At 44.6% G+C, this 15,163-nt stretch overlaps 1 protein-coding gene across 3 annotated transcripts in view; it reads right to left on the bottom strand.

Moving 5' to 3' along the window:
• LOC110538175 (disintegrin and metalloproteinase domain-containing protein 11) overlaps nucleotides 1-15,163 on the bottom strand; it is a 28,021-nt gene that overhangs the window by 12,204 nt on the left and 654 nt on the right. For 2 of the 3 annotated variants that reach the window (XM_090193239.1, XM_090193240.1), the window contains exons 2-15: nucleotides 14,714-14,907; nucleotides 10,225-10,301; nucleotides 9,057-9,123; nucleotides 3,844-3,926; nucleotides 3,576-3,639; nucleotides 3,367-3,427; nucleotides 3,027-3,199; nucleotides 2,845-2,916; nucleotides 2,470-2,636; nucleotides 2,092-2,176; nucleotides 1,779-1,869; nucleotides 1,134-1,185; nucleotides 682-781; nucleotides 301-372 (exon numbers count right to left, since the gene is read on the bottom strand). In XM_090193239.1, the coding sequence (XP_090049365.1) occupies nucleotides 301-372; nucleotides 682-781; nucleotides 1,134-1,185; nucleotides 1,779-1,869; nucleotides 2,092-2,176; nucleotides 2,470-2,636; nucleotides 2,845-2,916; nucleotides 3,027-3,199; nucleotides 3,367-3,427; nucleotides 3,576-3,639; nucleotides 3,844-3,926; nucleotides 9,057-9,123; nucleotides 10,225-10,301; nucleotides 14,714-14,907 (1,358 nt within the window). Of the gene's footprint in view, nucleotides 1-300; nucleotides 373-681; nucleotides 782-1,133; nucleotides 1,186-1,778; nucleotides 1,870-2,091; nucleotides 2,177-2,469; nucleotides 2,637-2,844; nucleotides 2,917-3,026; nucleotides 3,200-3,366; nucleotides 3,428-3,575; nucleotides 3,640-3,843; nucleotides 3,927-9,056; nucleotides 9,124-10,224; nucleotides 10,302-14,713; nucleotides 14,938-15,163 lie in introns of all 3 variants that reach the window. The other variant, XM_036938232.2, reaches the window with a different exon arrangement.

Genomic DNA, 15,163 nt, shown 5'->3' with positions numbered 1-15,163 from the left:
TTTATCTAACAAAAGATGTTATAGCTGGGACCCTTTGGATGACAAATCAGAGGAAGATTTTCAAAAAGTAATGTTGGATGCCAACCTCAAACAATCGCATGGTATGTTTTCGCTGTAATAGCTACTGTAAATTGGACAGTGCAGTTAAATTAACAAGAACTTAAGCTTTCAGCCGATATAAGACACTTATATGTACATAAATGTTCAAAATCCATAGTATTTATGATATTTAAAAAAAAAATTGCGCTCACTCCAGTTAGCGGGACTCCTATCCCTAAGAAGTGTTAAAGAGACTCTCACCAGCTGAGACCCACAGTCACACTCCTCCCCTGTCTCCACGAAGCCGTTCCCACATTCAGGAGGGTCCAACAGCTGATAGAGAGATGGAGGGACAGAGGGAGAGGAGAACAGATGGAGGGAGAGACAATAGACAAGTAGGATGGGAGGACAAAAAGAGGGGAAGAAGGGAAAAGAGAAGGTCGTAAAGAAGAGGAAGAGAGAGATAATCAAGGATGGGCACAGAGCTGTATGTAAATATCTAATATGGAGAAATGAGGACATTGGGATAATTAATTAGGCTATATATAACAGCACTCCTGGGACCTTCAGCTTACACTCCACTCCCCACTAGAACATCAGGCTAGGCCAGCCTCCCACATCCCTCACCCACACCAACCTCACCTTGTTGGGCTTGTTGAAGAGGCAGCTCCCGCCCCCCTGGAGCAAGAACTGGATGTACTCATCAACACTGCAGCGAGAGAACTTTCTGGGTAGGTAATATCTGTGCACACAAAACAAGCACACACACACATACACAGATGCAGGGAGAGATAAAAGAGAGAGAGAGAGATAAAATGGTCAAAGCCAATGATGCCAAATCAAATGTGACAATTTTTTCAGCAATTTTGCAATCTGACTCAAATGTTACCATCTGTGGTAAAAACAAACCTGCTAATTGTAGTAGATGGATTTGACAATAGCTTGACAATAGCTTATCAAATCACCATTGTACCATCTGGTATTACCAGACTGGTATTGAATAAGCCGAAGCCAAACGCTTGTGAGCACATTGTGTGTTCTGTAGACTGATGTACTGTATGTACAGTATATGTATTCCTAAAGTCAATCTTTACCCAGTGTCTTCCATGATACAACCAAGCCAAGAATCAGGACATCTGCAGTCTCCTGAGAGAGATGGAGAGAGGGAGGGAAAATAAGAAAAGGAGGGTGAAAGAGGGAGTGACATTCATCTTGACTAGAAGGAACTTACATTAATTTACTAAGGTAAATCCTTGAGAAAAAAATACAATTATTTCACAAGTAAGTTTGAAATAAACTCAATCCATCGCTGCCTGTGCCACTCCATCCATCCCTTCCTTCCTCCTTTTACTGAATCCATGGGCTGCTGTCTCCTGTCTCTACCTCTCACTTAATCTTTACACTATCTGCACCTGTTCCCTCTCTCTCTCTCTCTCTCTCTCTCTCTCTCTCTCTCTCTCTCTCTCTCTCTCTCTCTTTCCCTCTCTTTCCCTCTCTTTCTCCCTCTCTCTCCCCCTTCCTTCCTTCCTTCCTTCCTTCCTTCCTTCCTTCCTTCCTTCCTTCCTTCCTTCCTTCCTTCCTTCCTTCCTTCCTTTCTTTCTTTCTTTCTTTCTTTCTTTCTTTCTTCCTTCCTTCCTTCCTTCCTTCCTTCCTTCCTTTATTCCTTCCTCCCTTCCACCCTCCTGCCCTCCCTCCCGCCATCACGCCATCACCCATCCCCCTGCTCTGATCGTCCTTACCCGCAGAGCTGCGTATGTTGTTCCACCTCATCCCAATGTTCTGACCCAGACTCTGGCACAGAGTGATGGCCATAGGACCGACATTCCCATACTGGAACACAAACACACACATCCACTCTGTATCAATGGTGTTCTCTTTGACTAAAGTTACACTCCTCACATTCCTCACTGAAGAAACAAAGAAGTCTAAGAAGAGTCATTCTTAAGTGTAGTAGCTGTGTCAGATCCTAAACCATGAGCCTGGACATGAGCCCATTGTTGTGAGTCACAGTCCTTTGAAGCTGAGTAGGAAGCACACAGTTGTCTCTCTTACCTCGTTGATGCCCCCTCCTCTGGTGAGAGAGCACACTCCTCCGGTGTAGGCCGTCCCACTGCGACTGCTCTGGAACGTACGCCCCCTGGAGGAAATGGAGGAGAACTGGGGTCAAACCTGGACTAAAGGACCAGGACATATTGTAGTATATATAAACCGGCTGCAACCAGTCAATAATACTGACTTTGTCCAAAATGGCACCCTATTCCTTTTATAGTGCACTCCGTTTGACCAGAGCCCTCTGGTCAAACGCAGTGCACTTGTGAGGGAATAGTGTGGCATTTGGGACGCATCCCCTGACTGCCCCAGGTTAGATACAGGAGCATATCAACCTCCTCTATTTTTCATTTCAGAGGGACATAGACAGGGGGCGCTCACGAGAAGAGGTGCACGACGTCACTTTGCTCCTTAATACTGTCCTTCCTGTACTTCATGAAGTTCTGCAGCGTCGTCAACGGGTCCGTCACCACGGGAACCATGTTGGCCGACGACCAGGTCTCCATGGCAACCAGCACGATGCGTGTGTTCAGCTGTTCCCTATAAATCTGCAGGCCAAAAGATACACTGGTGGTATACCCAAATTCATATCTAGGAGCATGGACATAATGAGTAAGATATGTTAGATTGTTCTCATAGGCTACAACCTAGCCTATGATTATTGACATGACTTTAACTTTAACAACATAACAATATCATCATAATTGACGATGAGTCTCAGTACAAAAGTTAAGTATGGAGTGAGAGGGCTCTTACTGCATCAGCCATATTGACCACTGCTTTGGCAAAGTTCCTGGCCTGGGTAGTGGAGCGTCGCAGCTGTACAAACTGCAGACAGACAGCAAACGTTAGGTACAGTGTGTGTGCCCGTCACACACATGCACGGACACGCGGACGAACCAACACACATCAATTATTTTCACAAAAGGGTAAATCACCATTTCATAGTCGTTGACCACCATCAGCTCGATGTATTTGGTCTCTGACTGCACGGTGGGCCTGCGTGGCAGCTGTCTCTTAGAGCGCCTCAGCACCTCACTGACCCGGGGATCCTTCATCTGCTCATCACCATTACCTCTGGCTCTATCCCCCTCACTGTGGTCTGTGCAGTCTGGACACAATACAACACAGAGGACTGAGAAATGACATCAAAGAGCATGGATCTACCAATATCAATGGTAAGTATGAACATCTCATTGGTAAGTATGAACATCTCATTGGTAGGTATGAACATGAATGATTGTATAAAGGAGAGAGGATGTAGGATGTTGCCAGTACCTTGACAGTCTGGGGATAGTCTGACATCAGGCATCCTACGCACTAGGTGGGCCCCCTCAGTCTGGAGAGGAGTCAATGAGACACCAGGAGAAAACAATACCATCTTTACTACGTTCCTCCATATTCCTCATCTGCATCCATGTTACTATGAATGAATGAATCAATAACATCAACACTACTCCACAGGGCTATCTATACCACACACTCACCTGATTGGTCCCATCGAAAAGAGGCTCAATCCCATAAGAGAACATCCCATCAGAAAACATACCACTGAGAGAACGAGAGAGAGAGAGAGAGAGAGGGAACACGTTCCTTATATATCTGTAAGACTCCCATTGTATAGCAGTGATATTAGTACATGAAGATCAAAGATACCATATAGCTTATCAAAGCCATAGTGCCAGTACTGTACCGAGTCAGTGTGCTGAGGCAAGGTCATTGACAGACAGTTTATAGCTATGGGGAGAGTCTCACCATAAGCCAAGACAGGTGGAGAGAGCTGCCCAGGACTCTGGTAAGCCCCTCAACCTCCCTTGGTAGTAGCAGTGCTCCCCTCCCTGTGAACACAAAGACCATACCATTTTTAATATACAGTCACATGCTCAAGTAAGTCGACTCTGTAGTGGTACACTGGTTTGCAGGTTTCCACACACTGATTGAGGAGGATGGTGTTGCTCATTTCACAGTCCCCTAAAAAACAATATGGAGTCCCCAGGAGTTGTGCTTTAAACAGTTTCTACTTCTATTCCCTCTCTGTCTCTCCCTCTCTTCCTCTCCCCCTCCATTATACTGCTAGCTGTATGTACTATGTGACCTATTTGTCCTCAACTCTACTCTATTCCACTCTACTCTATTCCACTCTACTCTATTACACGGGCGGCATTCGGTGGTCAACGTCACCGGTCTTCTAGCCATCGCCGCTCCACCTTTCATTTTCCATTTGTTTTGTCTTGTTTTTCCACACACCTGGTTTAATCCCCTCATTACTCTACGTGTATATTATCCTCTGTTCCCCCTCTGTTCCCCCATGTCTGTGTGTGTTATTGTTTGTTTGGTACGTGTGTGTCGCTACAGGGTTGTTCCACTCTACTCTATTCCACTCTACTCTATTCCACACTACTCTATTCCACTCTACTCTATTCCACTCTACTCTATTCCACTCTACTTTAGCTACCGCTCTGACAATGGAGGGGTCTTCTGTGCAGGGATCTTATAAATAAATCCAACATTATGTTGCTCCACAGTGGGAACAGCTTGGAAGGAAGAACATGGAGTGAGAATACATTGGGCTGGCTAAGAATAAACCTGTATCACAACCGGCCGTGATTGGGAGTTCCCATAGGGCGGAGCACAATTGGCCCAGTGTCATCCGGGTTTGGCCGGTGTAGGCCGTCATTGTAAATAAGAATTGGTTCTTAAGTGACTTGCCTAGTTAAATAAAGGTTAAATAAAAACACAAATTGGAGCAGTGGATGTCAAAGTGTGGAAGAGGAGGACCACACACACGAGACCTCAACACAGATGAAGAAGAGGGCATCCAGCTACAACACTAATGCTCATTCTGAATAAAACATCTACCTTGCCTTCAACCACCTGAGCCCCATCCTTCATTGGTGTGAAAGAGCTGGCCTATTGTAACACTTAAAATGTTTAAAACAATTCCTTTTAAAACTGCAGAACAAATAAAACAGTTGGCAGTAAAAACATCCCCCCGGTTGGAGGACTCCCCAAACACTTACACATGGTTAGAAAGACAATGAGAACACAGTAACAACTAACAAGACAATTAGCAGTTGGGGTGTGTGCAACCAGTAATCAGGACACGCTATGGAATGTTTGAGTTGAATGGCAAATAAACAGAAATACAAAGACAAGCATATTAGGCTACTTGCGTTGACAGTTATACACTCAGTGGCCTGTTTATTAGGTACACCCATCTAGTAATAGGTCGGACCGCCCTTTGCCCTCCAGAACAGCCTGAATGATTTGGGGCATGGACACATTGCTCAATTGGTAACAAGGGACCTAACGTGTGCCAGGAAAACATTCCTCACACCATTACACCACGCCACCAGCCTGTACCGTTGACACCAGGCAGGATGGGGCCATGGACTCATGCTGCTTACGCCAAATCCTGACTCTGCCATCAGCATGTGTAACAGTATAACTTTAGACCGTCCCCTCGCCCATACCCGGGCGCGAACCAGGGACCCTCTGCACACATCAACAACAGTCACCCACGAAGCATCGTTACCCATCGCTCCACAAAAGCCACGGCCCTTGCAGAGCAAGGGGAACTACTACTTCAAGGTCTCAGAGCAAGTGACGTCACCGATTGAAACGCTATTTAGCGCGCACCGCTAACTAAGCTAGCCGTTTCACATCCGTTACACATGACGCAACAGGAACCGGGATTCGAAGGACCAGGCAATGTTTTTCCACTCCTCAATTGTCCAGTGTTGGTGATCGCATGCCCACTGGAGCCACTTCTTCTTGTTTTTAACTGACAGGAGTGGAACCCGATGTGGTGAAAAGGACTGACGAGCTGTGCGTTCCAAGATGCCGATCTGTACACCACTGTTGTACTCAGCCGTTATTTGCCTGTTTGTGACCCATCTGTTAGCTAACCATTCTCCTTCAACCTCTGGCGCTGACCGGATGTTTTTTGTTTGTCGCACCGTTCTCGGTAAACACTGTCATGCCTTAAAAGCCCAGGAGGCCGGATGTATCTGAGATACTGGAACCGGCATGCCTGGCACCGGCAATCATACCACTCAAAGTAGATTAGGTCTCTCATTTTGCCCATTCTAACTTTCAATTGAACAGTAACTGAATGCCTTGATGCCTGTCTGCCTGCTTTATATTATAATGGCAGCCATGCGACTCACTGTCTGTAGGAGCGAACCATTTTCATGAACGGGGTGGCCACTGAGTATAAGTCTCTAGCCCAGGTGAAGGCCTCTCCTTCACAATTAGTCTCCTTCAAAAGATGAGTTTCCTGCTATGGCTGATCTAAAGTAGTCATTGAGCCACTACTGAGTATGAGATTGGGATAGCAGGAATACAAAACCACTCTAATAAAAGCAGAGATAGAGACACAGCAACCACAGCTGGCATAGAGTCAAGCGCTCGGCCTGGTCTGGCTGGTCTGGGAGTGTGGGTATGTGGCTCCATCCCTGCAGGCGTACTGTACATCTTCCCACCCACTGCTCTCTGAAGGAACCAACTGTCTGAAAACACACACACAGAAGGACTCTCTCTGATACCATCACCCATCCTGCCATTGTATTCACTGGCCTTTTACTCTCATTTTTCCTCTTCCTTCTTCTCCTCTTTCCCCCTCTCTCTCTCTCTCTCTCTCTCTCTCTCTCTCTCTCTCTCTCTCTCTCTCTCTCTCTCTGTCTTCTTTCATTCTCCTCTCTGCCAAGAACTTAATGACACTGCAGAGCTGACTTGTTGCCATGGGAACAAGCTCCTGATTGGCTAGTGAGGGCAGAGGGAGAGTTGGGAATGAGAGTGGGTGAGGATGAGACAGAGGCTCTTGCTGAGGCTGGGGGACGAGGGGCAGTTAGTAACGTGTGTAGCACAATGAACCAAATAGAAAAAACACTACTTTTCCCCAATGGTTTTCTAGAGGCACTGACATTCCTGTAGTAGTCTACTGGCCACTCAATCACACTGTAGCATTCATTCATTTTGGTGAGACGGGGGTCAATACTAATGTCATTTCAATCTGATAAGTGCTGCCAACAGGATGGACGTATCTGATTTCAATAAGACACAAAACAGATCTCTGTAGCCTACTGGACAATAGCATACAATGTCAACATTATGTCTACAGTACGTCTACAGTACGTCTACAGTACGTCTACAGTACATCTACAGTATGTCAACAGTACGTCTACAGTACGTCTACAGTACGTCAACAGTACGTCTACAGTACGTCAACAGTATGTCTACAGTATGTCAACAGTACGTCTACAGTACGTCTACAGTACGTCTACAGTACATCTACAGTATGTCAACAGTACGTCTACAGTACGTCTACAGTACGTCTACAGTACGTCAACAGTACGTCTACAGTACGTCAACAGTACGTCTACAGTACGTCTACAGTATGTCTACAGTATGTCTACAGTACGTCTACAGTATGTCAACAGTATGTCTACAGTACGTCTACAGTACGTCTACAGTACGTCTACAGTACGTCTACAGTACGTCAACAGTATGTCTACAGTACGTCTACAGTACGTCAACAGTACGTCTACAGTACGTCTACAGTACGTCAACAGTACGTCAACAGTACGTCTACAGTACGTCTACAGTACGTCTACAGTACGTCTACAGTATGTCAACAGTATGTCAGCAGTACGTCTACAGTACGTCTACAGTACATCTACAGTACGTCTACAGTATGTCTACAATACGTCTACAGTATGTCTACAGTATGTCAGCAGTACGTCTACAGTACGTCTACAGTACGTCAACAGTATGTCAACACTATGTCTACAGTACGTCTACAGTACGTCTACAGTACGTCTACAGTATGTCAACAGTATGTCTACAGTACGTCTACAGTACGTCTACAGTACGTCAACAGTATGTCAACAGTATGTCAACAGTATGTCTACAGTATGTCTACAGTACGTCTACAGTACGTCTACAGTACGTCAACAGTATGTCAACAGTATGTCAACAGTATGTCTACAGTATGTCTACAGTACGTCTACAGTATGTCTACAGTACGTCTACAGTACGTCAACAGTACGTCAACAGTATGTCTACAGTATGTCTACAGTATGTCTACAGTACGTCTACAGTACGTCTACAGTACGTCAACAGTATGTCAACAGTATGTCTACAGTATGTCTACAGTACGTCTACAGTATGTCTACAGTACGTCTACAGTTCGTCTACAGTACGTCTACAGTATGTCAGCAGTATGTCTACAGTATGTCTACAGTACGTCTACAGTACGTCTACAGTATGTCTACAGTACGTCTACAGTATGTCAACAGTATGTCTACAGTACGTCTACAGTATGTCAGCAGTATGTCTACAGTATGTCTACAGTACGTCTACAGTTCGTCTACAGTACGTCTACAGTATGTCAGCAGTATGTCTACAGTATGTCTACAGTATGTCAACAGTATGTCTACAGTATGTCTACAGTATGTCAACAGTATGTCAGCAGTATGTCAGCAGTATGTCTACAGTATGTCTACAGTATGTCAACAGTATGTCTACAGTATGTCTACAGTATGTCTACAGTATGTCAACAGTATGTCAGCAGTATGTCAGCAGTATGTCTACAGTACGCAGAAAACACAGTAGCTTTTTCAGAGGCATGGTTAGAACTTCTATTATAACGAGGGCCATGTGTTTTGTGCAATCATGTGATATAGCAGGAATTTATCCTGTATTTTATCCAAAATATCCAAAAATGAATTACACCAAAAATTAAAGCAGTTTTCTGAGGGTGGTGCTGGATCTGACATAGAAAGAAAATGGTACAGTTTGTTGAAAAAGCTTTAAATAATGGTTCAAATCCAGGCATATCAAATGATTGCGCAAAATACTGGGCCCTATTTATAACATACAAACACACACACACACACACACACACACACACACACACACACACACACACACACACACACACACACACACACACACACTCACACTACCATAGACTGCGAGGGTTTGCCGTCTTGGTGAAAGTGCCGCTCCACATAGTCTGAGGACAGGAGGTTGCTGCAGAGAGAAAACACAGAGACACCTCTGTTATTATGAACAGACACCTCTCTTATAAACTATACCCCAAGCCAAGCTCTACGCTACGTCTAAGACAACGAGGCATATCCTTTATGTGTATGATTTATCCTCGTTCTCTGCATATCTATTCTGTTTGTGAATAGATATGCAGTCTGTGTGAATATGGTCCGTTCTTAATGTAACTCCACTTCAGTGTTCATGCATGAATGTGTTGTGTAATGCATGGCTGTAGAGTACAGCATATGGATGTGATTTATGACGTTATCGTAGCCAGGCAGTAGCCGCAATAGAGTAGCGGTGGTCTGGCTGTTGCGTTGACTCCTTTACTGTGCTGTAGGGGAGTTACAGTACATAAAGCACATTAATAATAAAGTCATGACAATCCAGGCCACTCTCTCTCTCTCTCTCTCTGTCCCCCACATCCCCCTCTTTCTCTCTTTCTGTCTCCCGGCTCCTCTCTCTCTCTCTCTGTCCCCCTCATCCCCCCCTTTCTCTCTTTCTGTCTCCTCTCTCTCTCTCTCTCTCTCTCTGTTCCCCTCATCCCCCTCTTTCTTTCTTTCTGTCTCCCGTCTCCTCTCTTTCTCTCTCTGTCCCCCTCATCCCCCTCTTTCTCTCTTTCTGTCTCCCGTCTCCTCTCGCTCTCTCTCTCTGTCCCCCTCATCCCCCCCTTTCTGTCTCCTCTCTCTCTCTCTCTCTCTCTGTCCCCCTCATCCCCCTCTTTCTCTCTTTCTGTCTCCCGTCTCTCTCTCTCTCTCTCTCTGTCCCCCTCATCCCCCTCTTTCTCTCTTTCTGTCTCCCGTCTCCCCCCCCTTTCTCTCTTTCTGTCTCCTCTCTCTCTCTCTCTAAGGTGGGTAGCTGTATTGATGGAGCTCTCAGGGTCTCTGTGTCCCTGATGCTCCACTAAACATTTGGTTATGTGTCATAAATGGAAGGAGCAAAGTGCTAACGGTAGCGGTTATGGAAATGCCAACGTTGATGATTGTGGCGATTTAGAAAATACAGACTGATGGAAATGGGGAGCGGCGAATACGTCAATCAAGTTGATAACATCAAAATTGTGCACAAATCAAATGTACTCACTGGTTTAACTCCAGGTCCAGGGTGAAGGTGTGTCCGAAGGTTTCCACCTGGAAACAACTCTGGGCCAAATGGACTGGCTTAAATAGGGAGAAGGTGAGATGAGGATCGAAAGAGAGAGAGAGAGAGAGAGAGACATTACAGGAAGAACCACTTAAAAGTAAACCACTCTAATAGCGGTTCGCCCATTCGGTGAGTCACAATGATAGCTATCATTCTGTAAGAAGTATAACAAACCAAAATACATACTGTACAAATGCATTTCTGCCAACGCAATACTGCATATGTATCAAAAGCACTTTAGCAGCTAACATAGTCGGATTGATAAAGTGTCCATTGATTTGGCTGGACTGAATCCATTCCAACAGGCAGTACTGAAGCCATCCAGGAAGTGCATTTCTATTCAGCGGGTAGTAATGGACGGGAAGAGGGTTTACAGGAAGGGAGAAAGCTTTAAATATCCATCTACATTGAGCTGGTGTGAAGCCAATGTGTCCCTACTGTCGGCTGCCAAAAAGAATGGAGCGGTAGGAAGAAGGCAAGGAGGAGCTTCACTGGCTGCCAGAGATTTATAGCAGTCAAAACACAGTGTTGCCAAAAGCCCAAACAGTGCCAGCATTCAATCCCAGGCCAATGTAATGCTGTCTGCAGGATAGAGGCTGCAGTGAATCATTGGACTTTCACTGAGACAAGACTCCCATTCGGAAATCATTCCCTCCAATGATTCCACACAACTCAACTTCAGCTGGAGCAGGGCGAGGGCAGTTCTGCTTGGCTAAATGAAGGATTCAAATGTGGTGTCATGGATATCAATCCAAGAAGTTCTGTAACGTTTTTATGTGTGAAGTAATCGAGACGGTTCATTTTGGTCAAACAATAGATCAGTAGATTTGTTTGAATCGATCAGTATTTACCAGCCCTGAATCATAACATCCCTCGGGATATTTAAGTGGCAACCAACAACACCCCTGTCTGTAACACCAAGGCATCTTGATACTGTTCTAATGCCAAAGTCAGTCCTCTGGGAACCTTGTGATAGCAGGTTCATTACTCAGTAACAACCAGCGATTGTAAATACATCTGAAATGTGCACATGCTGTAGAAACAGATGTATCTTCACTTCCAGTCCATTGATAAGCAAAGTCACTTGAGGAAACAGTAGGCTGTATAACTTGGAATCAAAGTGAACCTATGGAATAGTTGATCCATCCATGAGTCAGAATGACAGCTACGAATATTCCATCTAAACTTATTTAGAATCCTCTGTAAAAAAAAAAGGAAAAAAAAGGACATTATGACTACAAAAAAACACAACAGAGGCAAAACATGAAATGAAATGTAACCAACAGATCCCTCCTAATTAAGCAAAAAATATCCTCCTTTTACCAATTATACCACTTCTCAAAAACAACTTCAAAAACAACAACCCCGGGATTTTACACGATCTCCATCCAAATACCCATGAGCCTCTTTCAGTAGTTCAATCACATCACACGTTAGGTTAAACCAAGCAGTGTAATCAGAGCCAGATTTATCTCCAGACGAGGGTAATGATTCTCTCAACCAACTCAACTCCAACACTCAACCCACCAGAGGGGTATATTACAAAGGAGGATCGATCAGTTAGCCAGCTAACTTTGATAAACAACCAGAAATAGCTATTGATTTTCTGATTCATTAGGAAAGCTAGACTTACAAATGTGTTTTTGGTTGTTGAGTCAATTCCACCACACCCATTTCAAGCTTATCCTTAAATAATATATACGTCATTTCAGAATAGTTAGATGAGTTATCTTGTTAATCATTGATCTCTGGTGCCCCGTTGAAAGATGTAGACCTTGCACATCATCATCTGCACATCTATCACTCCAGTGTTAATGCTAAATTGTAATTATTTTTGCCTCTATGGCCTATTTATTGCCTTACCTCCCTAATCTTACTACATTTGCACACACTGTCATAGATTTTTATTTTGTGTTGTTGACTGTACGTTTGTTTATGTGTAACTCTGTGTTGTTGTTTTTGTCGCACTGCTTTGCTTTATCTTGGTCGCAATTGTAAATGAGAACTTGTTCTCAACTGGCCTACCTGGTTAAATTAAGATGAAATAAAAATACAATTAAAAAAATAGAACCTCACCCTCCATCCCACCTACACCTTCCTCTTCAGAGAAAGAGAGAGAGAGGGTGTATGAAAATTAAAGAAAGAGATGGGTTGAAGGGTGAGGTAGAGTATAGGTCTGAGAGAGAGAGAGAGAGAGAGAGAGAGAGAGAGAGAAAGAGAGAGATAGAGAGAGATAGGGTGTATGAAAATTAAAGAAAGAGATGGGTTGAAGGGTGAGGTAGAGTTTAGGTCAGAGAGAGAGCGAGAGAGAGAGAGAGAGAGAGAGAGAGAGAGAGAGTAAGAGAGAGAGTAAGAGACAGAAGAAGAAAAAGAGGGTGATTTTGTACCAGTGGAGTTTTTGGCCCAAGTAGCACTTCTCACACAGGCCTTGTTGAATCATTGATGGGGACATACTTCAACACACCATTGAATAATAGAGGAATGGAAGAGAGAGGAGTTCTCCATGAGAGATCTGAATATTTCACCACACAGAACCTTTTATCATGAGGAGATGAGGCCAAGCAGCTAAAATCACATTCACACAACAGGCTTTTGTTTCAGATCTCTTTCAGATACTCTTCTCTCCGGTGGACGGTAATTATAAATCTGTGGCATGGGGTGACATAGCGGGTGAGTACAGTAGGTCAGAAGGTTTTGGGTTCAAGTCCCAGATATTGTGCTCCCTCATAGGGTGTAATGCCCGTTGGTTACAGTTAAATATATATACAAAACAAAAATATAAACGCAACATGGAACGTTTTCAAAGGTTTTACGGAGTTACAGTTCACATATGGAAATCAGTCAATTGAAATAAATTCATTAGGCCCTAATCTATGGCTTTCACATGACTGGGAATACAGATATGCATCTGTTAGTCATGGATCAGACAACCAGTCAGTATCTGGTGTGACCACCATTTGCCTCATGCAGCGCAACACATCTCCTTCACATAGAGTTGATCAGGCTGTTGATTATGGCCTGTGGAATGTCGTCCCACTCCTCTTCAATGGCTGTGTGAAGTTGCTGGATATTGGCGGGAACTGGAACACGCTGACGTACACGTCGATCCAGACTCCAGAGCATTCCAAACAGGCTCAATGGGTGACATGTCTGATGAGTATGCAAGCCATGAAATAACTAGGACATTTTCAGCTTCCAGGAATTGTGTGCAGATCCTTGCAACATGGGGCCATGCATTATAATGCTGAAGCGAATGAATGGGCATCAGGATCTCGTCACAGTATCTCTATGCATTCCAATTGCCATCGATAAAATGCAATTGTGTCCGTTTCCCGTACATAGCTTATGCCCGCCCATACCATAACCCCACCACCACCGTGGTGCACTCACATCAGCAAACCACTCACCCACATGACGCCATACTGCGGTCGTGAAGAGAGGTGGACGTCCAACCAAATTCTCTAAAAACGACGTTGGAGGCGGCTTATGGTAGAGAAATTAACATTCAATTCTCTGGCAACAGCCCTGGTGGACATTCCTGTAGTCAGCATGCCAAATTAACGCTCCCTCAAAACTTGAGACATCTGTGGCATTGTGTTGTGTGACAAAACTGCACATTTTAGAGTGGCCTGTGTAATGATCATGCTGTTTAATCAGCTTCCTGATATGCCACACCTGTCAAGTGGATGGGTTACCCTGGCAAAAGAGAAATGCTCACTAACAGGGATGTAAACACATTTGTTAACTAAATTTGAGAGAAAGAAACTTTTTGTGCATGTGGAACATTTGTTTTATTTCAGCTCATGAAACATGGGACCAACACACATGTTGCGCTTACATTTTTGTTCAGTGTATATATATATATAGCAGTAACATAGTAACCACTGTTTTGCAGGACCAGAAAGGACTTGGTGGTCATTCTCTGATGCTGGTTAAAGGGGAAACTTAGTGGGCTTAGAGGTTGCAGCAAACCTCCTCCCTTCTCTGTCATTCAGTGAGGGCAGAGCATGCGGCACAGAGCACTGCATTGCTCTTGACCAACTGGCAGAGGTGCCCCCGGACATACAGCAGGAGAGAGCCAGTGGGTCTTGCATCAGTCACGCCCAAACTAGGTTTCCGACTAAGACTGACTTCATCCCTCAGTGCGAACACAAGTAAGCTGAAGACACCAGGAGAGTTAGGGCAACATGGGACTGATAGACTTGTGCAGTTTGAGATGGATCTTATGATAAACTTAGAAAACAAGACACAGGCCAAAACAGGCAAGAAAGGGTTCACAAAAGTAACTTGAGTTGAGAGAAACCATTACAGTTTCAACAATGAACTGGGAGTTTAATACAAGAGAGGGAACGAAAACGAATAAATAACACTCAAATAAAATTAGGTTGCCACACCCACTTCTCCATTATAGACAGTGGTCTATACTTACCGAGGTGCCTCCCGTGGTATTCTTCACGCGGGTATCCAAATAGCCATGGGACATTTCTTCCTTCGACTCCATCTGTTGCACCAGACGCTTTGGATAGGTGACTTCGGCCGCAATGTCGCTGCTGTCTCCCCGCTCCTCTGGCGAGAACCAATCCCACAAACTCGCATCCCGCACCAAAGGAGACCTTCCGCCGCCTGTAACGCGGGAGGCCTGATAACTGCCAACTTTAAACCACACACGGGTTATCACACAGAAAAACGATAATTATTGTTTGAAAAATGATTTTTGACATTAATAGGCTGATATGGCAGCGCGTCAGGCGCTGGTTCTACAGTGCGCGCAAGCCCTGGATGTAAAGGGCGACAGCGCTGCGGTGAAAATGTGTTGATGCAGCAAATCTACCGCATCCGTAGAACTGAAGGGAGAGGGATCTTAAAAACACTACGTTCT

Source organism: Oncorhynchus mykiss, chromosome 12, assembly GCF_057628025.1.
Source record: "Oncorhynchus mykiss isolate SJ-2025 chromosome 12, ASM5762802v1, whole genome shotgun sequence".
NCBI lineage: Eukaryota > Metazoa > Chordata > Actinopteri > Salmoniformes > Salmonidae > Oncorhynchus > Oncorhynchus mykiss.
The sequence above is the reverse complement of the archived record's forward strand: the minus strand, read 5'-3'. Positions and strand labels throughout refer to the sequence as shown.